Below are 24,088 nucleotides of genomic sequence, written 5' to 3' on the forward strand. Positions count from 1 at the left end.
ATCAGGCCAGGTAGCAGACCAGGTATCAAAGAGGGAAGTAAAGTGGGTGTCAACTTCTACAGAATTGACCCACCCTATAAATGCCTGAATTTATTTCTTTCCTTTGGTCAATGCTAGCTGGGCGTTCCTCACCATTATGAAACAGCTGTAAAAGCAAGACAGCAGATCCCATGATGCTGTAAATAAAAACTTTAAACTAAAAACCAAAACCAAACAATAGAGGTTCAAATAAGCCCTGCTTGCTAGAAACCTACCTGGAGAAAAGAAGGTTTCAAGAGACTTATTGAACATATTACCTATGAATGCCATTTTAAATGACATCTCCCATCTGGTGTTACAGATAAAATCCAAGAGATAGCATTTTTGACTCAACTTTCTCGGTTCTAGCCTCAATCTCTCCATTTCTCCTCTTCCAACACTCTTGCTGTATTAAGACATGTCTTTATGTGCCTCCTTTTCTTTTCTCCACCCCCAACCAGCTTTGCTTGTTCTTCTGCCTGCTTCCAACTGAAACTGATGTGGGAGATGGATCAATACTCAGGCAGCCAAGTCCACAGGATGTTCTCAACAGAGCAAGAGAAACTCCTAACCTTGGAAAGAGTTTGCTGAGGAAGCCTCCTTCTCCTCACGGAAGACAGCACCACTTCCGGTTTAAGAAAATGCACAGTGAAACAGTGAGAGCCCCAGTTTATAGCAGCTTCCAGATCCATGGCAGATAAATCGGCTTGCTATATAAAGTCCAAACCAGGGCAATTTTGAAAGTGACGAGGGGGCTATTAATAATTATACCAGGATGTAAGATACAAATGGAGACTGTCCAGTAAACTTAGATATATGATTGCCCTAGTGATAAGCCATAGCAAATGATCAGTTTACAATGTCAGCCAAAAATCACAGTTAAGCTGCCCTAAAAAGCTGTTTATTTTGTGTGGGCAGAGACCACTGGAGTCAAGATAGACATGACGTGAAGCCCCAAACCTAACGTGACCTTAGGCAGGTTACTTTACTTCTCTGAACCTTGGTTTCCTTATCTACAAAATGGAAGTAGAATTAACAGCCACTTCTGAAGACTTATAAAAGGACTCTTGGATTTCAATCCAGAACATTTTGAGATTATGATAGAATAGAGACAAAATGAGAAAATGGAGCTCTTTCTTGTTGCTCTGAGACCAGCAGGAAAGAGTCTAGATAGTGATCCCTGTTTTTGGCTGCCTCATTAACTGGTTTGAGAATTTGATGGATCAAAGGACAGACGTCATTTGCATGCAGGTTCAGGGACCTCCTACTCTCGTACCCAAAGTCACCATGAACTCTCTAAGGCAATGCTGTCCAATAGAAATATAATGTGAGCCACATATATAATTTTAAAATTTCTAACAGCCACTTCTAAAAAAGTAAAAAAATGAAACCTAAGAAAAATTAATTTTAATAATACATTTCACTTAACCCAGTTTATTTAACCCAATATATCCAAACTATGATCATTTTAATATGTAATAAATATAAATTTTGATATTTTTAATGTTCTTTTTTAGTATTTAGTCTTTGAAATCCAGCATGGATTTTGAACTTACAGCACATCTAAATTTGCATTAGCCATATTTCAAGTGCTCAATGGCCACATGTGCCTAGTGGTTGCTATATTGGACATGGCCATTTCTCAACATATAGTGTTAAGAACACCTACATCTTTTGGTTAAAAGTATAGACTCCTGAACCCCAACCTCAGAGATTCCAATTCAGCAAGCAGACATTGTAACCAGCACTCCAAAGTCATTTTTTACACACACTTAAAATTGAGAATTAAATTTAGTGTATTATTAGCCGATGTAGGTACTTAAAATATTTTAAAATCCATTCTTCCTCTGACATCTTCTGTTGAAGAAGTTAATAAGAAGTCAAACCAGGAGAGATGTGTGGTGATAAAAAGCAAAAGGAAGAGCAAAAGAAAGAAAGAAACATAGAAGAGATGAAGCGGCCATTCCCGCCTAGATAATTAACAAACAGAACTGTCCAATTCTTGGGGGTTGGGAATGAATTATGTCCTTGGGTAAGAGGCCAAATTCCCACCCCACAATTCAGTGAGCCCATTCAGGCGAGGCAGTGGGAGATGAGTGGGTAAGGAAAATGCTTTACTCCTGAAAGTTCTCAGGGACAGCTGAGTTTGGCCTTGGGACTCAGAGAGGATGAGGAATCGGGACAATTTGGTGGAATCAGTGGAGACAGAAAATTGAACTGTGAACCACTGGCTGAGTCCAGGCCACAGAGCAGGGCCTTATGGGCCCAGTGCGGAAGGAAGGCTGGCTGGGGGACTTTCCATGGTCAGAGACCAAGTTACACTGCATTCACATTCAAAGTAGTCGTGGAACAGGTTTGCTGTGAGGCTGAGCAAAACTGGGGAATAGCAGAATAAGGCAGTGGTGGCCGGGACTGGCACTGGAGAGCAGATTTTGATCATCTTTCTTCAAACTCTGTGGTCAGTGATATTAGGTTGGTAGTTTGAAATCAGGTACAGTGAGAGTATTTATACCATGGAAATCAGCAAACACTACAAATCTGGTTTTTTGGTTTGGCGTTTGTTTTTTTTTTCTTTTCTTTGAGAGCTGGTTAGCTTCTAAACACACCACTAGGAAAAGTCCCACCCACCACAAGGAGCTCTTGACAATTAAGGAACATAGGCAAATACAAGCCATCTGTCCTTTGTACCTGTAAGGGAAAAGGAAATTTTTAAAAAGTAAGGACACATTGCTTTCTAAAACATAATAATACTACTAATTTTAAAACTAGAAAGAGCTTTGCTTTCCTAGGAAAGAAGGATTTATAAATAAGAAGATGAGGGCAGACTTGGCTTTTGGGGTGAAAGTGAGAAAAACAGCAAGGAAAAAGAATGTACCAGCCAATGTGGGGGATGTGTGTGTGTGAGAGAGAGACAGACAGACAGGAGAGAGACAGACAGAGAGAAGAGACAGAGAGAATAGTTTGCCCAGGTACCAGTCAAGTTTAGCAGCACATTCACACTTGTAGCCCTAAAAGCTTACCTCCCAAGTGTAGCTGGTTTGAATCATTTACCTCTCCCTCCCCCCTTCTTCTACTTTCCAGATTCCCTAGAATTAAAATAGCTATCTTCATGTGAGGATGGATTCTGGGAAAGGTATGAATGAATGAAGTCTTGAGTCTCTGAAAGAGAAAGCCTCCCTCAGTCCTTTACTTGTAGCTATGGAAAGTTACTAGAGCAGTAGGCAAGAAAACCCAGCACTTGTTTGTTTGGGATTTGACCTACCGTGTTGCTGAGTGTTTTCATTCAGTTTTAACCTAAAAGCTGATATTCAGAAAGTAAACCCCAACCATCAGAATTCCCATCTCATTTTCCCATCATGAAACTCCAGCTGTGCTTGGGGACAGAAACATATTAGGTATGTAGTTCAAGCTATTCTTGATTAAATGAAAGGAAGCCTATTTGCTTGGGGTGCACAGATCAAATTCCCATGGAGATAGCTGTTTTTCTAGCCATAAGAGAAATAAAGTCACCGCCAATCTTTTCTATGGCATATACAATTTACAAAGAGCTTTGTACATATTTTATTAAATAAAAACCTGAGGTCAACATTAGCATGGTCTTCCTTTTGCATAAGAGGACACATGCTCAGAGACATTAAACAGTTGGAAGAGCTAGCTTTGAACCCAAGGACTTGGATTGCCTGCATCATGCTCCCCCAGTGAATACCCTGTCCCAGCTAACCACCCCACACCCGTTCACAGGAAGCCTTACCTGTAATTCTTCCCAGCTGCCCATCAAACATCTTTCCAACAAACCCAGATATATGGGCTCCTAGACTTACTCCAATCATGTAAATGTCATCAAGAGAAGCTCCTTCTGCCTGGAATTTTAAGAGGTCCATTATTATAAATTGCGGGGGCCAAGGAGTTGACGACATCTGGAGAAAATTTCTATCTGTTGACTTTGGAGAATAGTATCTAAGCACCTTATATCCATCGTCTCATATAAGTATCACAACACTCCTGCAAATTAAATACCATTCTTTTGATTATACAGATAAGAAAACTGAGGCCTAATGTTGAAGTAATCTGCGTAAGGTCAGGCAATCGGGAAGGGAACAGAGCAGGATGCAAACTAGTCTGCCCAGCTCCAAACCTGTGCCTTAACCTTTGTGTCGTGATGTCGCTATTCATGCTTCTGCTAGAAACCAAGCCAAGACATCTTAAAGACCTTCCCAGGTGGGGAGAAGGGTAACGATACAGTTTGAGGGACTCCTTTACCTTCATCCTAGTTCAGTTAAATAAATTCACTCTGGAGAGGGAAGGAAAGAAGGAAAGAAAGAAGTAGGGTAGGGAATTCATGTAAAACTTATGCCACTGCTGGCCACAGTGACTCTCTGAAATAGTCCCAATATCGAGTCACCTTTTGTTTTTTTCATAAAAGGGTCAATTCATGAGATAGATTGCTAAATAAAATTTAAAATTTATTTAATCTTTGTAAGTCTTCTAAAAACATAAGTTATACATACACAGAAAAATCTCATCAGATTATGTATATCAGTTTTTGTTTTGGATAATCTGATCGGTAAACTTTTGACATTTCCAGGAAAAGGAACAGCTAAAGAAGTTGAGGGAGATCTAGGCATTGAAGCCGGGAAACCCCTAAACAGAAACTCTACTACACATAGGACACCTTTATGTGAGTTAGAAAAATATGTCCCTTCCTCAGGATGCTTTGCTGTCATTTGCTGGAAAATTACCATAATAAACATATAAATCGATAATGTCTACAATGACAATGATCCTCACTTAGATAGTGCCCAGTGCAGTGAGCAACTTGCACAGCCACACCTATGGGCCTTACCTCCAGCCCTTCCCCCAAGCTTCTCTGGGGCTTATTTGGATTTGCAAAATAGCACCCTTGTTCACTGCAGGTATCTCTTGGTTTAACTCTCCAGATAATGGTCCAGTTTCAGTTTAGCCCTGAATCATCTAAGAGAATTCTCCCTTACCAACATTTTGTCGATAAATTCTTTCAAGATTATTGCTACTTTTCTGGTCTTATTGGAGGCGTGGGTATATATTATAGTTGTGGCTCCTCGATTCCAATCAACAACGACCACGTTCATGTCCTCTACAGACAGCAATCCCTCTACTAAGTCCCCTATCCAAACTGGAGGGGAGCCTGTTGGCCTGAATCCATGGATGATGAAGGTGGTTCTCTTGGTCACATTCAAGTTCCCCAAAACTGCAGAGTCGACAGCTTGTGCACAGGTCCGGTTTCTCCTTGTATAGAGCATCAACTTCACATTTAGTCCTGTACCAACCACTGCACTGTGAAAGCTCAGTCTCGTGAAAGAAGGGCATGTTTCATCTGTGGCTGAAAATAAAAGAGTTAGATGGCATCATGATGGTTCTTTCCTTAGTTGGGCATCAAGTAAGAGTGCTGTCCTATACTCATGGAGTTCTTTCTATGTGCTTTACAGCACCATAGCAGGAGGCTAGATCTAGTTAAATGAGGTTGCAAAGTCATACCTGATTCAGAGTTCGCAAGTAGTGACTTCTTTTTCACCAGGAAAACCATCTTTCCAAATTCTACCCTCCTTCAATGAAGCCTTCTCCAACTCACCCAGTCATAAGTACTGCCCTTCATAGACCTCAGTGACAGCACAATGAAAACACTTTCAGGGCTGTGTTGTGGGTACTTATATACATGGGTGTCTATCCTGCTAGACCACAATCTCCTTGGAATGGTGTCTTATAATCCTCTGTATCCCTCACTGATCCCAGCACACAGTTCAAGACTCAATAATTGAAACTTCAGGAACTGAGGACAGAATGTCACCTATGTAGTATTCAGTGGGGAAAGAATAACCTGACTCTAACCATGAGAAGAAAATCAGGCAAACACAAAATGGGGAATGTTCTATTTTTTTTTAAATGACCTTTATTCTTAAAAAAGGTCAGTGTCATATTTTATATTAAATGTTCTATATTAAAGGAGACTAAAAAGACAGGATATACAAATGCAATATTTGGTCTTAGATTAGATTCTGTAATGGAAGAAAAAAATACCATAAAAAATTATTAAGTCAAAGAGACAAAATTGAGATATTAACATTAAATTAGATAAAAGTTTAGTATCAATGTTAAATTAATTGAGGTGGATAACCGTATCATGGTTATGTAAGAGAAAAATCTTAATTCTTAGGAAATACAACTGAAGTATTATAAGTAAATGGCTAACTTAATCTTGAATGGTTCAGAAAAAAAGTTAAGGGTGGAGAAATAAATAGAAAATGATAAAGCATACATAGCAAAATGTTAACAATAGATGAATATGTGCAAAGCATTATTAATGTTCTGTATATTTTTTTATTCTTGTAGCTTTCTGCAAGTTTAAAATTATTTCCAAATAAAAAGCTTAAATAAAAGGAAGAAGAAAGGGGACAGGACTTACAAAAGTGACTTACAAAAATGAGAGAGAGGATGTGAGTTCCGATATCAGAAAACAAAAGTAGAAATGCTGGAGACTTCTGCTTGAAAGGGAGTGGGGCGCTGGAAACAAACTAAAGATCAAGTTGCAAGATGACAGAGGGAGTGGGAAGGCTTTGGGGTCCTTGGGTATTGAGGCAGCGATATTTTGTAACATTAGATAAGGCTTTGGTTAAGAACCACGATAAAATAACAGTTAAAAGCAAACCTCTGCTTAACATTGGTATCCAGACACAAAAATGTAATGATTAGGAAGACTGTATTGTATTTTTAATTATAAGAATTATTTAAAACTATGTTGTGACCCACTCTCCCGCATCCTGCTTGGCTGAGAGAGATAAAGCCAAGTAAGAGATAAAGTTTTGCAACAAACAGTTCCATAGCTGCAAGCTGGAGATGGTCCTTTAGGATATCCAGGAGAGAGGGCAAGGGCTGTCAATGACCATCCTTGAAGGGAGGAGAAAGAAGGGGAAGACTGCCCAACAGAAGACAAGAGTGCCTTGGGAAACATCTCTTTTGACTTCCTCCAATAGGAATTTAGGAACCATTTGCCCTGGGCCCCTATTCTTAGTGAATCTACACTTACACACCTAGTAATTGTTGCTTCCTCATCCTGAGCCTCAGAGTAGCTTTCTTCCTGGGGTTTATACACACCTTTTCTTAATAACTCGGGTCCATTCGTGTACATTTTTATTGGAAACTTCTTGCAAAGGCTCTGGCACTCAAAAGTGAGTGAAGTTTTAAAATAGAATGAGCAAAAGAAGCTCAAGTAGAAGGGTAAAGATTAAGTGAGCTTTGAAATTCCTCCTCCTAGAAAATAGTGAGCCCCAAATCACTCTTTCTTCTTTTCACTCTACACCATCAAATAGCATGTGCAGTGAGGCATGCTCATAGTATAGATACTGTCTTTACTTTTTTCCTCCCCTCCCCCTGCTTTATTGAGATATAATTGACAAATAATCTTGTGTAATTTTAAGGTGAATGATGTGATCATTTGATATACATATATATTGTAAAATGATTACCACAATAAGGTTGCTAACACACCCTTCACCTCACATAGTTACCTTTAAATGGGGGGTGAGGGGTGGAGAAGATTTAAGATCTACTCTCTTAACAAATTTTAAGTATACAAGACAGTATTGTTAACTATAGACACTATTCTGTGAATTAGATGTGAGAATTTATTCATCTATGTAAATACTTTTTCCATCTGTTGGCGCCTTTCATTTTTCTCTTCCTGTAGATCTCACGCTCCTGGAGAACATGGACTGAAACTTGTCTGGTGCTTGCAGAGCAAGTCTCAGAGTAAATAATTGACTGTTCGGTCACTTTATTGAACAGTGTCATAGAATAGGGTTGAGCCTCTCGGTCTTAGTCATAAGTAAAACTAGGTTTTGTTCCTGGTTGTGTAACTGACTCACCAGGGAGTCTGAGGAAATTATGTCACCTTTCATTTGCCACCTACCTGCCCAAGAGAGGAATGCTGTGGAGATTAATTAGGAATAAGTTCATACTGGGGAAGATAGAGATCCCTTTCCAAAGAAGGGAACTGTTTATGTCTGTTCATTTGAGCCAAATGAGCAATATTAGGCCAGTGTGTCAAAACTCACATCTCCGAGTCCTTGGAAGGCTCAGAGAAGACTTGTGAAGTTTGGGCCCAGCCTATTTTTCAGCAGCAACTGCCCACTTCACATCTATGGAATGGCTCAGTCAACCTCCTTGACTTGCTGAGTCTTTACTATAAGCCCTTAAAATGGAAAGTTACTGAAAGGCAAGAAGAGCAAAACAAATGGATTTTTATTTTTCACTTAATAGAACCACTCGGACTTCATGTATTTTTTAATGTCTTAGTTATCTTTATAATGGCATTATGCTCTGAAAAAGTCCATTGCAAGTACTAGATTCCTAGTTCCTCTCTCTCAGCACTAAATATTATAACAGCTTTACATATATAATCTCTCATCCTCAGAGGAAATGTGCAGTTCATTCAACAAGAGCCTTCTCTATCCTAGGTTCTGTGTCAGGTGGCATTTCCAGGGGAGAGTTAGGCTTCAATGAAACAAAACACATACATAAGTATAAAACTGCAACCTGTGATGTATGCCATGTAACAGAGATATGGTGTAAAATGAGAATTTAAATAGGCCTGGTGTGGGAATCAGGAATTTCGTTCTCTAATCATCTGGAAATAATGTATCTAAATACCAACAATGGGACATCTCTTTTGCGAAGTGTAACAACAATATACTGAGAGGCAAATTCAAGTTTCCCAAGCTACTAAGTTTTAGTTTCACAGATTTTTACTTTTATTATCAAGACTTAATGTTTCAGGAATTATATCCTTTTTCATTATGCGCTTTATTTGCCTTGAAATCTACCAAATGACATTATAATCACAACTTGGCTTTCTTTTTGTTAGCATTTGCCTAGCAAGTTTTATCTTTTTTAACCCTTTGAATCTATTTGTTTTAAGGGGTCTTATATATAGCACCTAACTGGGCTTTACCCTATCTCCTTTATCCCTCTCATACATGTCCTTCAATAGATCTCCTGCATCTAATTCCACCTTGGTGTCTGCTTTCTAGAGAACCGAAACTGATGCAACTGGATTTAATACTGTAATGCTGTTATTTTCTCATTTTAGTGCTTTCTTACTTTTTCCTATATGGATTGCCCTCTCTCTTTGTTGTTTTCTTTTATGTATTCTTTCTCATACTGGGAGGTTTATAACCTGCTCTAATTTTTCTGGCCATTGTCCTTATAACTTTATATGAAATACTAAAATCTCAGTTTCATGGTATGTAAATGTGTGGACTGCAGGCCACAAGCAGATTACATGCAGAACTGCTCCAGACTTAGGTGTACGGACTCAATTACCCACCAATGTGAACCCCTTGCAAGGATTTTGGTCTTCAGGAAACTGTATCTCAGACTGTTATGGAGCACACTGCTGACTTCTGCTATGTGTCCTGCTGCTAAGCTCTGTCAGAACAGTTTTCTTTCCTTGCTCTGCTCTAATTCTTACTTCAGTAACTTGAGACAGTATCTAACGATCCTCTGTTATACATGATTAGAGCTTTAGCACACTCAATACTTCTCCCTACTCACCTGAATTCTACCTTCTGACTTTTATTAATTGTAAAATTATTTTTAGTTCATCTGGTGATTCCTTTTTTAGTTTGAAAATAAATATTTAAGCCCCTGTATTAGTATATCAATCACAGAAAATTTCTGCTCTATTTACTGTATCTGTACTATCATTTCCTGCTAAGATGAGAAAATTAAGGCACTTCTCTCCTTCAGACATATACACACACTCACACAAACATACACTTTTTGTTCCCATGGTCAAAATGCAGTCAATCTTTATTATTTGTGGATTTCATATTTGTGCATTCACCTACTCAAGATTTATAATCCCTAAAATGACATGTTTTTGTGGCCATTCACAGACATGTGCAGCGTGACAAAAACAAAAATTTGAGTTGCTCCACATGCCCACACTCAATCGAGGTCAATCGCCACAATGCTCTGCCTTCTCGTTTTAGCTCTCACAACAAATGTTTTTCTCACTGTCTATTTACTATTTACTATTAGCTTTTCGCTTCCTGTACTTTTTCTTGGTGATTTCACTGTTTAAAATGGCCCCCAAGTGTAGTCTTTACTGCCTGGTGTTCCTAAACTCAAGAAGTTTAGGAACATCTTAGCTATACCTCTCTTAGATATACATTACAGAGAAAATACATAAGTTAGAGAAGCTTTGTTCAGACATGAATTATAGTGCTGTTGGCCATGAGTTCAGTGTTAATGAATCAATGATATATATTAAATAAGGTATCTTTAAACATAACATAAGATTATGTATTGATCAGTCAACAAAATTATAACCAGAGTCTCTCAAGAACCTAACCCCATAGTTTTCCTAGGAGCGATGGTTCAGTATTTGTTAATCTAGTGTTTACAGTGACTTTACAGAACATAACTACCATAAACAATGAGAATGGGCTGTATACGAAAGTTATCTGCTGTATCCATATTCCCCCCAGTTGTACAATTTAGTTCTACAATGTACACAATCACTGCTTACAGTGAGTCCCTTTCCTGGACTTCTCCATTCACCCCTGGGTGCAGGCTCTTGCTGTCTTTTCAAGAAGGGCTAATAATGAATCATATATTTCTTAAGTTTACTCATATCTGTAAATGAAATCCTTGGCCTAAACGATGACCTAACTTTGAATAATGTTCCTTTCCCCCAAGATTTATAGATGTTATTCTTTTTTCTTGCATTGAATTCCACTTCAGAGAACTTTTCTCTTTAAATGTTACTTGTTTTTTTCATATCACATACTGAAACATTCTTTCTTTATTCTGAAATAACTTCTCCCACTAGTGTAGAAACTCCAAGATAACTGAACTATTTGTCTGTTTATCCATTGTTGTATTCCCAGTGCCAAGAAAAGAGCCTGGCTCAGAGTTGGCATCAATAAATATTTCCTAAATAAATGAACATCAACCTGTTGATACATTACTCAGCCACTTGAAATGATCCATCTGAATACTACAAAGAGTATATGATGTAATATTTATAAAATAAATGGAATATGAAATGGCACATGCATTATGACAAACTATGTAAAAATATATCTGCAGATGACAAGGCCTGGAAAATAATACACAAACAAAAAAAGGAGTCATGTATTCCATTTCTGATGTTCTTAGTTTAAAATTGCCTAAAATTTAACCTTTTCTTCTCAGAATTAATAACATTTTAAAATAAAAAGGAAACATTAAATTTATCTTATTTGGGGTCACATTACAAATTAGTTTAAGCTCCTTGAGGGCAGGTACTGTGTTAATTTTTTTGTCCAATGTTGTGGTCCTAGTGCATAGTTCACATAGGAACTAGTTTTGTTGTTGGATCCTAAATTCTCAGACAATTTAGAGGGAATGCAAACGCTAAATATTTGTGAACAGCAAATTTGTTAAATTGCTTCACCCTCATATAGTTTTTTAAGTTCTACTTTATGGTAATATTTCTAAAATGATTAATTATTTGTATGCCTTCAGAAAGCAAACTTCCTTTTAGTTATTTTTTTCATTTTGTTTTGTTACAAAGTCAACTTTGTTCCTAGGTAGCATTAAAGAGCCAAACCAAGTAACCACAGAACATGTTAAACTGGTTTCTACAACTTAACCTCTTATTAGAGTTTATGTGAAACAGGAGAAACTTAGCCTTTTCTTTTCAGACTATTTTGAAATTCAGTTACTCTGAAATGTCATTTCCTGTTGACAAGTGGAAAATTACAATGGGATGTCTCCCATCCAAGGAGGAATTCAGACTTCCGTGTAGAACAGGCCTGATTATCATTTATTGCCTTCCCTCTGTTATGTTAAAAGAAACTTATCCAAGTAAGATGTCAGGAAAATCTGGCTATGACATCTTCACAGACAACATATTTATGCCTGAGATGTTTTGTTATAATCTAACACATGGTCACCCATGGGCCAAATCCAGCCATGCCTATTTATGTATTGTCCATGGCTGCTTTTCTGCTATAAGGCAGAGCTGAGTGACCAATGGCCCACAAAGCTAAAAATATCCACTATCTGGCTCTTTACAGAAAAACGGTCTAATGTCCTAAACAAAAGTATAACACGATTTTGAAAAGAGCACAGGTTGTTGAGTTAGATCTAGGTCTGAGGTCCAACTCCATTGCCTGCTAGCTATGTGACCTCTAGTAGGTAATTACCTAATCTCTCTGGGCCCCAGCTTCACGTGTATAAAATGATCATAGTGCCAATCTGTTAGGCAGTGCTTACAGAGCTATATTGAGCCTAGGGCAAAAGAAAAACCATTATGTATATATACACTTATCAAAATATCCCATATTTTCAATCAAGTGTGAAAATTTCGTGAAAGCTCTACAATCAGAAAACATGACTATATATATATAATCCTTTTCATCATTCAGTCTGTTCACACACCACAGTCAACTCTCATAAACTGTCCAGCAAGGAAATGAAGGTGGCATGGGCCCAGGAGGCTGGCTGATTGGAAATGACTTTTCTTATAGTACAATAACAGAGTTGTAAAATGAACAATAGTCTATATTTACTTAAAAAGTTGATATTTTGTTCATCATGGACCTATTTGCATTTTCATCTTTTAAAAATATTGCATTAGAATATTATCTATGCACATAATTTATGATGCATTAATAGAATAATGCATTCTCATATGCCTTATTAATGATATGCATATTATCATTTGTATTAAAATATCAAATGATATTAAGATATGATTTAAATATTGCATTAAAATAGCATGAAAAATAACATTTTTATTGTGTTAAAAATCATAAATATAATTTATCTTGATTACTGAGTTTTGGGGTCTCTTCTCCGCTTAAATTTTGTACCTGCTGAGTGCCTCACTTGCCTCACCCTAATCCCAGCCCTCCTGTCAGGATTGTTGTGAGAATGGAGATAATGTCTATGAAGTGCCTAAATTAAAGCATTATCTGAGATGTAGTAAATACTAAAAAATTAGTAATTGCTGATGATGTTAATAATAAGTTGGGTTACTAGGACTCATCTCACAGGGTTGTTATGAAGACTAAATGAAATAATGTAAGTAAATCACTTAGCATGGGATTTTCTATAAAGCAAGTGCTCAGTAAGTATTAATTCCTTTTCTTCCATTATTTTGGAAGGATTTTGGAAAAGAAAAACTTTATTTGCCAGTATACAGGTGGCAGTGCTTCACCCTGACCAGAGAACTGAATTTGGTTCTGGCTTTGTCATTAAAAAGGTAAAACAAATAAACTATTTGGGCCATCATTTTTCTCATATTAAAATGAGAGCTTGGTTCCTCATTCCTTAGAGACTTAGCTAATCTCTAGCATTCTTTTTGTGCACAAAATTCTAAGATATGCAGGCCAGTTGATTTAAAAGGACAAGAGGCATTTATTCAGACAAACGAATTTCCAGGGCAGTCTTATAACCAAAGACAATCCAAATCTAAAATAATAAATGTAGCAAGATTAAAAGACCTGAAAATTAAATTAAAATTTCAATTAAAAGACCTGAAAACAACCATACGTAATCTTGTAATTAGGCAGTTGATCAGATAGGTGTTTTATCACCTTTATTTCAAACAGGGTTTTTTTTTTTTTTGGCTAACTGGACAAATACCTTTTGGCTTTTAGTGGTGTTTATTTGACCCTTTTTTTAGCAGGGGTTTTTTTTTTTTTTTTTTTTTTGGCTAACTGAACAAATACCTTTTGGCTAACAAATATGGTTCCACATGCTACAATAAAAATAAATCTTGAAAACATTTTGATAAGTTAGAGGCCAACCACACACACACACACAAAAATACATATTATGTAATCTAATTATATGAAGTGTCTAGAATAGTTAAATCTGTAGAGAAAGAAAGCAAATTAGCAGTTGCACAGGGCTGGAGTATAGGAGAGATAGGGAGATTGTGGTGTGATAGCTAAAGGGTACTAGGTTCCTTAATGAGGTCATAAAAATGTTCTAAAATTAACTGGTGATAATAGCACCATATCTGTGAATATACTGAAAACTACTGAATTGTATGCTTTAATTAGTGAATTGCATGGCATGTGAATTATATCACAATAAAACTTAAAAAAAAAAGTTTCTATAAGTTTACCCTTTCATGGAAAGACCAGAGTAAAAAGAAGAAAAGTCTTTTAGAGGTGACTGAGCAGAAGTTTTACTTTTTTTATCTAAATCAAAATAGGCTCCTAGTTTTCCAATTTGTTTTCTTTCCCCTTGGAGACTAAAGTTGATAGACCTCTATTGTCTACCACTGAAGGCTGAATAAAGTCCCCAACTTGGTCAGTCTGTTATTGGCGGGGAGGGGGCAGGGAGTGGGCAGGGAGGGGCAGAGAGACACAATGCCCTCTTGATTGGAAGAACATATCTGCTTTTAACCACAGGCTATATTGCTCTAGAATACAACTGAGATTGACTTATTTTAGATGTTTCCCTAGATTGACTTATTTCAGATGAGTCCCAGTTGGATAGTCCCTGAGACAAGACTAAGCACTGACAACCCCGCTCCCTTTCTGATGAAACATCCAAGGGATCCTTTTGCTTTGTTTTAGCAAGAGACATTGGCCTGAAATTAAATGAAGCTGCCTATGCTGTCTCAGTGCCATGCTCAGTTCTGGCTTTTTAGTTTCTGCCTGCTTTCGGAGAAACTGATAGCATTTCTCACATTTCTGATTGGAAGGAAAACTTCTACAAAAAGAGGAAACTCCTCAGTCACATCTAAGAGGGTGTCGGTAAAAATAAAAGATGATGGAGCTGTGGACAGAAATAACCCACTGATGGAGCATGTGAGATCTTACTCCCCAGCACATATCATCAAGTTGGCTCAAATAAACTCTTATAAAAATTCTAAGAAAAAGAAAGAAAGAGATAACCTATTGATAAAAGCAATTGTGAGTATGTGTAAGAGGACAGAAAGTTCTGAGATTCTCTGAGACTCCATAAGTCAAGGGTAGGTTCCCATTAAACAGCTCAATATGACTGAGTCAGGTTATTAAAATTCAAAATATCAGTTTCTCTCATTCCCATGGTTGGGGTGACATTTAGTCCACTAACCTCCAAACCCAAGTGACAGCAGTGAGGTTCCACCCAATTTCATCTTGATGCACAATATCCAGACAGGAAGTAAAACAGGCATGACCCTGACTCGCACTTCTTTTATGTCAAGTTTTGGGTTCCAAGGTGTGCTCAAGCTATCATTTTCCCCCACCCCCAAACATGACACAGATGTGTGGTAATAATTTCTTTAGAACAGAGGTCCACAGTCAGGTATACTGACTCAATGCTGCCTGAAAATATTTACTGAGATTCAGACCAGGATTAAGAGATGCATTGTCAAGTGTTCTGCATGCTGGGCAATGAATGCTAGTCAGTGTCTGGGACACAGCCTACCACATGTTAATCGATGAAGCCAGGACATTTCCAGTAACCCACACTTGAGCACACTCTCATGCTTGCCTGAAAACACTGTTTGGAAAGTATTCCAAAAGTCCCAGAAATAAAAATCTCTTTAGATCAGAAAATCTGACTTAGAGAAATTAGAAAATGAATTGGACTCCTATATTTAAGAGTAGAAGGGGGACGTGGTATGTCCCTGCCATAAAATTCTACTTAATTTTTTAAATTTGAAAAGTAACTCGGTGTATATTTTTATGCAGAGGACCACCTGAATTTAAAAACAGGCATTAAAAACCTGTCCTGAGCTAGATTGTAAAGCGTTCATAGCTGGCTAGAACCCAAACGGGTGGAATATCTCAGTCCCCTCCATGCCCCCCCAACTCCCTCCATCCACTTCTGGAAGCGACAAGCAAAAAGCATGTGGGCAAAATGCCCTGTTGAATGGAAGGATCTCTCTGTTTTTAACCACTGGCTTGTGTTTCTTTCGGATACAACTTAGAAAACAAATCAGATGCCAGATTTCTTCACTCTTATCTCTTAATCATGTGCAAAATATGCACATTCATACTCCACCTCCTCACTTACCTTTGCCTCTGTGTTAGAGAAGGATGAGTCACACACACAAACACACACAGAGTATAAATCATCTGGAGAGGATTTCCAATATCCTAGGAAACAATTCTCTCTGTTTTTGGCACTAAGTATTTTCTCTAGGAAAATATCTACCTAGTTTTTCACAAGTTTCTATAGGCCAAAATGTTGATAGAGTAACTTTAAAAAAACCTTATGACAACAGCCTTAATTCAGAACAATATTTATCAGCCTGTTTTCCTTGGACCATCTGAAGCTGAAAAACCTTGAGGTTTTGTTAAAAATGCAGATTCCAAAATCTTAGCCCAAACCCCCTGAGTCTGGACCTCTGAAGAGAGAGTCTCTGCATCTTTAACAAATTTCTCACCTGATTCTGGTGCACTCTAGAGTTTACTGTATCCACTGGTAAGATTATAACAAACACTCCTATCATGATTTCACAAAGGTTAGAACAATGAAACCAAAATCTCTAAAAGTGAATAACTTGTATCCTTGGGATTTCTGAATCATATCCTAATGCTTGCTAATTTTTGGATTATAAATCAAAGAAGGCAAAAGCAAAAAGTCAAAGTATCTGTGATACATAATTTTTGCTATCAGATGTATATCATTCAACACCCTCCCCCATGGAAGTTCCAAGTTCATGGTTTTGCAGATACAGAGAAGTCTATGTTTAGCTTACAGCTATAATTGTCTTTTCCTTCTAGCTACATAAGTTTATTGTGGTGTGTCTCTGCTTAGATTCTATCACGCAGTAGTGAGTTTTTGAAGATCATTTAAAACAGGATTTTACTAATGAGGTAACATTAAGTAAAAAGGTCACAAAAAAATTAAGTTCCAGCTTTGTAAATAGAGATATGTAATGGGAGACTGAAAGCAAGTAACCACAAATCATCAGGTTTTTGTGTTAGGGTTAGCACTCTCTCCTCTTAAGTTATCTCTAAATTTATGTTCATTTTTAAAATTAAAAAATGATAATAAACACACATTTTAAATGTTGACTTCTCAGTTAAAAATGTCATCACTTGTAAAATTTTAACTTACTATTAAATCAACTTTAAAAGCACAAATAAAGAAAAATGTATTTATAAGCCTCAAATCCCAATATAACTATTTTAGTTTTTCCATTTTCCTTCTAAACTTTATTTACAGGCATACATACATGATTTTAACATAGTTGTAATTTTAGTTTATCTACAGATTTGAGTTCTGTTTTTTCTACTTTGTGTTATTTTATAAACATGTTTGTACACTTCTGCACAGCTTCAGAATTATTTTAAAGGCTATATTTTTAAAAAAGTTGATATACTATACTTTATTCTTGTATGTAAGAACACCTCTGCTGTAGCTAGTTTCAAGTTATTATAAATAACAGAACCATATTTGTATATGTTTTTTTCTCTTCCTTTTAAAAGAAAAAATGATTTTACTATTTTGAAGGGCATGAAGATTTTTATGGCTCCTAATTTATAACACATTTACTTTCAAAAAATGATACCAATCTTCATTACCATAAGCTATGTGAAAAAGAACTGGATTTCTAAAAAGACTGAGAGGTGTTGAGGTTTTTTCAAAGCCTTTCACTTTATTTTTGTTACTGTTTTAATTTTTATTTCTTTATTATGATTAATAATTTTTAAGCTATCAATATGCCAGGCACCATTCTAAAGGGTTTACACATACAAAAACCACATTTTTTTTCTCTAGGAATAATTTATAAGCTCTCAATGCATGAAAGCTATAAAAATCTACCGTCCATATATATTAAATATTATAATAAAATAAAAATTTTCATTTTCAGAAAATAAATAATCTTATTTCATAGAGGTGGAGAGCCATAGTAAAAGTACTCTATTCTAGATTTTCCAGCATATTCAATTTTTGTACCTCGGAATAACAAGTTAAGTCAAAGGAATAAGAGTTTTTCATTACTGAGAAAAATAATTTTTTTTTCAGAATTAGAAAGTTCATTTAGTCTGTATCTTCTTTTTAAAAAATGATTGGACGAAACTTTAAAAAGTTCATTAAGGAACTAGGATGATAAAATGCAAAATGACAATAATTCTAATAACTTTTAAAGTAATTACGAAAACCATTCAATAAATGACCTACCTGATCTCACCAAGCACATCAAACTGATGAAGAAGTATAACCTCAGCATATGGAAACTGAAGAGAGTGTGTGTCACATTCATAAGAAGAATGATTTCCTTCACAGAGCCTTAGAGTTTGCACTGAGGGCTTTGCTCAGAGAGAGCTCAGATAACTAATCCAGCGGTCTGGTGACAACAGGAAGTTCCTGAGAGACTGCTGACAGTCCCAACCCTTTCAGGATATTTGACTCCTCCTTTTTTCAATAAAAGGTCAGGTACAATTCTATCTTACACAGGTTTATGCATATCTTAATATTATAATACGTATTTGCAGAATGACGAGTTCAAAATAGTTTCATTCTTCGTGGGCGGTTTATTAGTCGTTTGGCTTGGTGTGTTGAAATCAAGTGTGATCTGAGATATTTTCGCCTGCTGTTCTTGTGAATGAAATAAATCCGGTTAATATTCTGTTGGCTTGTGTATACAAAACTGATTTTTATGTTAATTCACATACTCATTCCTTACAGGGCAGTCTTAAGGTTTTATTAAGAATGTTTCATTAAGTCCAATCATATACCCATATTTGCCAAAATATATTTCAGATCAAGGGAACCTTTTTAATGATATTATATGTCTTATTTTTATTTCTTCTTACCTATTAGCTCTTTTTTTTCCCTTTCTTTTCTTTCTTTTGAAAAAGTAAAAGCAAAGACTTTAAATAGAGAACTACGCCAGAATCCATCCTCGGTGTTGGAAGTAACTAAACTCGTGCTCCATAGCTACAAGGCAATTTAATCCCTTTTCTGGTAGAAGTGTTTACAACACTTACTTAGACTTCTGGTGGTCTGATGAGCTTAAAAATAAATTAATAAATAAGAAATAAAGACATAACAAATTAAGAATATATTTTCATCCAAAGCATCAGGCAAAAGCCACTTTAGTCATTTAGGATGATCTATTTGGAGTACGAATTTATGAAGTAAGAGCATCTCTGGTATGTTTATCAGTTCTCAGCAGCCCCTTTTACAGGGAATTCCTTGTAGGAAGTTGATGCTAGCAATGCTTCCCAAGGAATCAGTATATCAGAAACACCTGGGGAGCTTTAAAATATTGTGTATATGTTTCTGTGTCACACCTCACTTAATGAATGCCAAGACTTCCTAGCACAGGTCCACTGACATAGATTCAAATCCCAAGTCTTCCACTCACTAGTTGTGTGGTCTTAAGGAAAATATTTAAGTTCTGTAAGTCAGCGTTCTCAACTGCAAGATGGAGATAATAAAACCACACATCTCGCAGAGTTGTTATGTGGATTAAATGAGATATAGCTAAAGTTCTTAGTACTGTGCCTACTACCAAAGTTAAGTGCATCAGCCTCGGTAACCATTGTTATCACCTAACTGGTCACACAATCTGCACCTTTCCCCTCCCTCAGAAGGTGGGCTGCACAGCGCTGAGAGGGGGGATCAGGTGGAGAATCTCTGTGGGATTTTAAGAATGGAGGGCACCTTACAGTGGTGATCTTTCAGGGGAATGACTTTAGTCAGCACTTTAATCTCTTTTCGTGTTTTGTGTCCTGCTTGGAGAAATAAATTAGTGAGATGTTAATAGGAAAACCAGCTAGGTGACCTACTAGCTTGTTTACTTTTCCATTTGCAAAAAGCTTTACTAATTTGAAAACAGCAGCCCTCTGGAACAAATGAAGAATTGTTTCACATTCTCTTAAGAATTGGTTATGGAAAACATTGCTCCCTGTTGGATCGGTGTACTTGCCTGATAAATGTTTGTTGAGCTCTTATCAGTTTTAGTACTATGCGAAGTGTTTATCTAGACAGCCAACATACATTTTCCCAGAAACTAGCCAATTATAGGAATAAAAATCATTTCCGTGGGTAGGCTTTGTGTTACTTTTAACATCTTTGTGTTACTATTAATGATTGTTCCACTGGCGGGCACATAAGGTCCCCCAACTTCCTAGCTGTATGCTCCTTTCTACTTCCAGCATTCAAAACAGCACAAGAATCAATGAGAGAACTCACCCCCTCTTTTTTGGGTTAGTGAGAAATATTAAATATAAAAACCCCAAAACATTCCAAAGAATAGGGGAAGGGAAGAGAAAGGGAGGACTTATGGGAGAATGGATGTGACTATAAAGAAGTAGCACAAGGAATCTTCGAGAGGTGGGTTAGTTCTGTCCTTTGATTGTGGTGGTGGTTACAGGAATCTACTCATGTGATAAGATTGCATAGAAACATAAACACACAATACATACACACACACACACACACACACACACACACACGAGTGCATGTAAAACAGGTAAAATCTAAATAAGGTTTGTGGAGTGTACCAAATCAATTTTCTGGTTTTGATAGTGCATTCTGGTTACACAAGATGTTACCATGGGGTGGGGGCAGTAAGGATACACATGCATCCCTGTACTATTTTTGTAACTTCAGGTGAATCTGTATTTCTAAATAAGTTTTTAAAAATTCCAAAAGATGGGCCAAATCATAACCATTTGAACATTAACATTTAGTCAGAGGTATTTTTTTGAGGAAAATCATTTCCTCATTTCTCATCAGACAGTCGCAAATGAATAATGGTCATTTTTCTCAATACTATGACCCTGATAAATGATCACAACTCAAGAATATCACAATTTTCCTCATTTCCAATCTTATATTATTTACTGGCTTAAAAAAATAAAAACCTAGAAATCATTCACTACGGAGAGCAGGGTAGAAAGTAGGCAAGCTTCCAAATGAATGGACAGGAAAAACAGGTATGGAAGTGTAATGGAACGGAGGGAGGGTGGTTTTATAATTCTCATTAGCTTCAACAGTCAGAAAAGGTGACCTATGTCCCCTCCTGCCCTGGGCTAGGGCTCCAAGCTGGTATATAATTCACTATAATATTCTTTTTTCTTTTTTCCACTTTGAACAAGAATGTTCTTTAGTTGTACAAAGCACTATAATTTTCTCAACATTCTTCACTCATTTCAACAATCTTCACTGTCTTCATTAAACAAATTAACAGTGTCAAACTATACTTCACTACCTGTCAGCCTCCTTAGAGACAAATATGTGCTTGGAGTACTAAATGGAAAGAAAAAAACTAAGAAAGGTCAACAGAGATACTTTAGAAGGAGTTAAAAAAGACGGTTGGTGTGTGGGATGGGGAGGGATTAGATTTCTGAGCACCATCGATTTCCCTTAAGGTTCAGAGAAGTTTACAAAACCATTTTTAAAAGACATGAGATCAGAATCAAGAAATCAGAGTAAGCTGCACTTCGGGATATTAAGCAAATTATCAAAGTTTCTGGACTGGCAGAAGTGAGAAAAGGAGGGAGAAAGTGGGAACAGGGAGTAGAAGAGAGGTAGAAGAGAAACAAGTGAGAAGCACAGGAGAAAGCTGTGCCTAGAAGAAATAAAGTTTGGAACTTGTCATGAATTGGAAGAATGAAAAGCTGTAGTCACAAGTCTGGGAGATGGACTACAAGATGATAAAGCCTGGAATTTTATACCTTCCAGGTGACAATAAATCCTATTGGCAGAGAGCAAGGTATGTATAAGACTAAACCATCTTCTAAGAGTAAGACGCTGGCATATTTGACTAATTCCACCGTCTACTGCTGATTAAAAAGCACATGTACCCACGGTACAGCCACCCCACAGGCCAAATGCCTATAAGCCATATAGAAGGGCCCCAAGCCAAGTGGATCTGTAAAAAACAATATTCAATGGTTACTGTTAAGTAAAGAGACCACAGAACACATTTCACTGTTTTCCCATGGCTTTTTAGTAGTTTCCTAAAGGTAAGCCATTCTGACCACTTGTAATAAGCTGTATTGCCAAATACTGTACAAACAGGCTGACCATGATCTAAACCTCAATTTTTCCTGAGCCTTTGACTGCCTCAGTGATCTAGAACACAGCAGGTGGGAGAGAATTGGGAATCAAAAACTGCCTAATCATATACATAAGTAAACAAAAGAGATCAAATCGATTGATTAAATTATCCATTCAGAATTCCTTTTGCCAAAAGGTCATAACCTTTAGACTGATTAAGCATAACAGGATTTTGCTACTCAGAGCATCTGAGTCTGGGAAGTGCTGGTTTTGATCTTTCTAGCCAGTTTTCATTTTGATCTTCTCAGGCTCTTCTGCCTAAGGTGCTCTGTCCAGTAGGAAAAAGCTTCACATAAACATATACCACATTCAGAGTAGTACCTTTCAAGGTGCCACAGTTTCCTCATCCTATTCAGTTGTTTACTTCCTCCTCTTCATTCTGCTCTTCTTCCAGTTTTTCCTCATCTTCATCGTTGTCCTCATCCCTACTCTTGTCTTGCTCTTCTGAATCTGTTTTTTTTTTTTTTTGTCTTTATCCTTCTTCTTTTGCTCTGAAGCTTCCTTCTTGCCTTTCTGTTCCCTCCTATATGCTTCCAGAGCTTCTTTTAACAGGATAATGAACTGCTGGAACTCTCTCTCCTCCATGGCTGAGAGCATATTACTGGCATTCAGTATCTTGCATTTCCCTTTCATTGCAAAGTTGTTGGCATAGGATGTGGCATACAGCACAAAGACGCTGGCAGCACGGGAGGTGGTGCTCCAGGCCTACTTGGAAATGTTGACACCGTCCAGGAGCTCCTCCTTGATGATTCCTGTGATGACGGCATTGGGTAGATTCAGGTCCTCGAGCCTCTCCGCCATTGCTGCAGCTTGGCGGGCCCTCCTCCCCGGGGCCTCCTACTCACTATAGCATTCTTTTGTCTTTTCACACACATGAGTGACCCTGCCACCTCTCACTTCGGTCCAAATTTGGAAAGATAAGTCTGTTTCCTTGATTCAGATTCTGCAAGCCAATTAGGGTAACTTTTCCCAAATCCATTATTTGTTTCATTTCTTGAGTTTCCATTTAGGAGATGGCCCCTTCCCTCAAGGACACAGACACTTTAATGATAATATTAATATAAAGATATGGAAACACATTCCATAAAAGAACCGAGGAAGCAGTAAGATGCTGGGAATCCTGGAGAAAGGAGCCATTGGAAAAGCTTCGCACAGGAGGTGCCTTTTGATCCAGGTTCCAAAGACTAGGTAGGAATTGGAAAGGTGAAGAAAGTGGAGGAAAAGCATTCTAGGCAGAAGGAATAACCCTGAAGGCATAAAAGTAGTGTGGATTGAGAGTCTGGTGCATATGAGTAGGGAAATAATAATTTGAAGACATGCTGTGAAGAACTTTGTATGTCATACTTATGTTACTGGGGAGCGGGGATCCTCTCTTGGCGCGTTGTCCAGGTTCTTGATGTCTCAAACCAAAAACTGAGCAAGACATCGAAATACAGTAGAAAAGAAAAGTTTTATTAGAAAGGAAAGTACACTTCTAGAAGTGGGAGCGGGCCTGAGCAAGAGAAGCGTGGCTCGAAAGTCCTGGTAACAAAGCCTTTGGGGGTTTTATCTCTTTTTGCTGTGGGTGATTACTTTTCTTAGAGCTGTAGGCTTCCTTGATTGACAACTAAGATTGACAGGACTCAGGGATTCATCATTTTGCTTTCTGTGCATGTTTGTTCCCAGAATTCAGTCTGTCATAATGATATTAATGAACTTCCGGGCATCACATTATAATGATGGTATAATGAGGCTCAGGTGAGTTGAAGGTTGTTGGGGTCTTAATTGCGCAGGTTTGAGTGACTGGCTTACACTGGTACTTAATTCTCTGCCTACTGGTTTGTGTGAGTTAAAAAATGCCTTCTGGCTTGCTTAATTGTGGGCTGATTAGGGCGGACCCCTTCTAGGATAGGATGTCCTCAGTGTCTTTGCAGGCAGACCTGAAACCCCCTAACTAACTTTCCTGCCTAAATCTTTTCTAAGAGCCATGAACCCCCTAACTATTAGTATGGATGTTGAGGGTCGGGAGGTCTCTTCT

The 24,088-nt window shown here is 37.4% G+C and overlaps 1 protein-coding gene and 1 pseudogene across 1 annotated transcript in view; both read right to left on the reverse strand.

Annotated features, from left to right (window-relative positions):
• Positions 1-18,317, reverse strand: part of LIPH (lipase H) — a 32,549-nt gene extending 14,232 nt beyond the window's left edge. Inside the window, exons 1-3 of the mRNA XM_006925803.1 lie at positions 18,181-18,317; positions 5,010-5,377; positions 3,770-3,878 (exon numbers count right to left, since the gene is read on the reverse strand). Coding sequence (XP_006925865.1) covers positions 3,770-3,878; positions 5,010-5,377; positions 18,181-18,262 — 559 coding nt within the window. The 5' untranslated portion in view covers positions 18,263-18,317. The remainder of the gene's footprint in view (positions 1-3,769; positions 3,879-5,009; positions 5,378-18,180) is intronic.
• Positions 18,318-22,423: 4,106 nt separating this feature from the next.
• LOC102881351 lies at positions 22,424-22,872 on the reverse strand (annotated as a pseudogene).
• Positions 22,873-24,088: the final 1,216 nt, after the last annotated feature.

Source organism: Pteropus alecto, unplaced genomic scaffold (genome assembly GCF_000325575.1).
Source record: "Pteropus alecto unplaced genomic scaffold, ASM32557v1 scaffold88, whole genome shotgun sequence".
Taxonomy (NCBI): domain Eukaryota; kingdom Metazoa; phylum Chordata; class Mammalia; order Chiroptera; family Pteropodidae; genus Pteropus; species Pteropus alecto.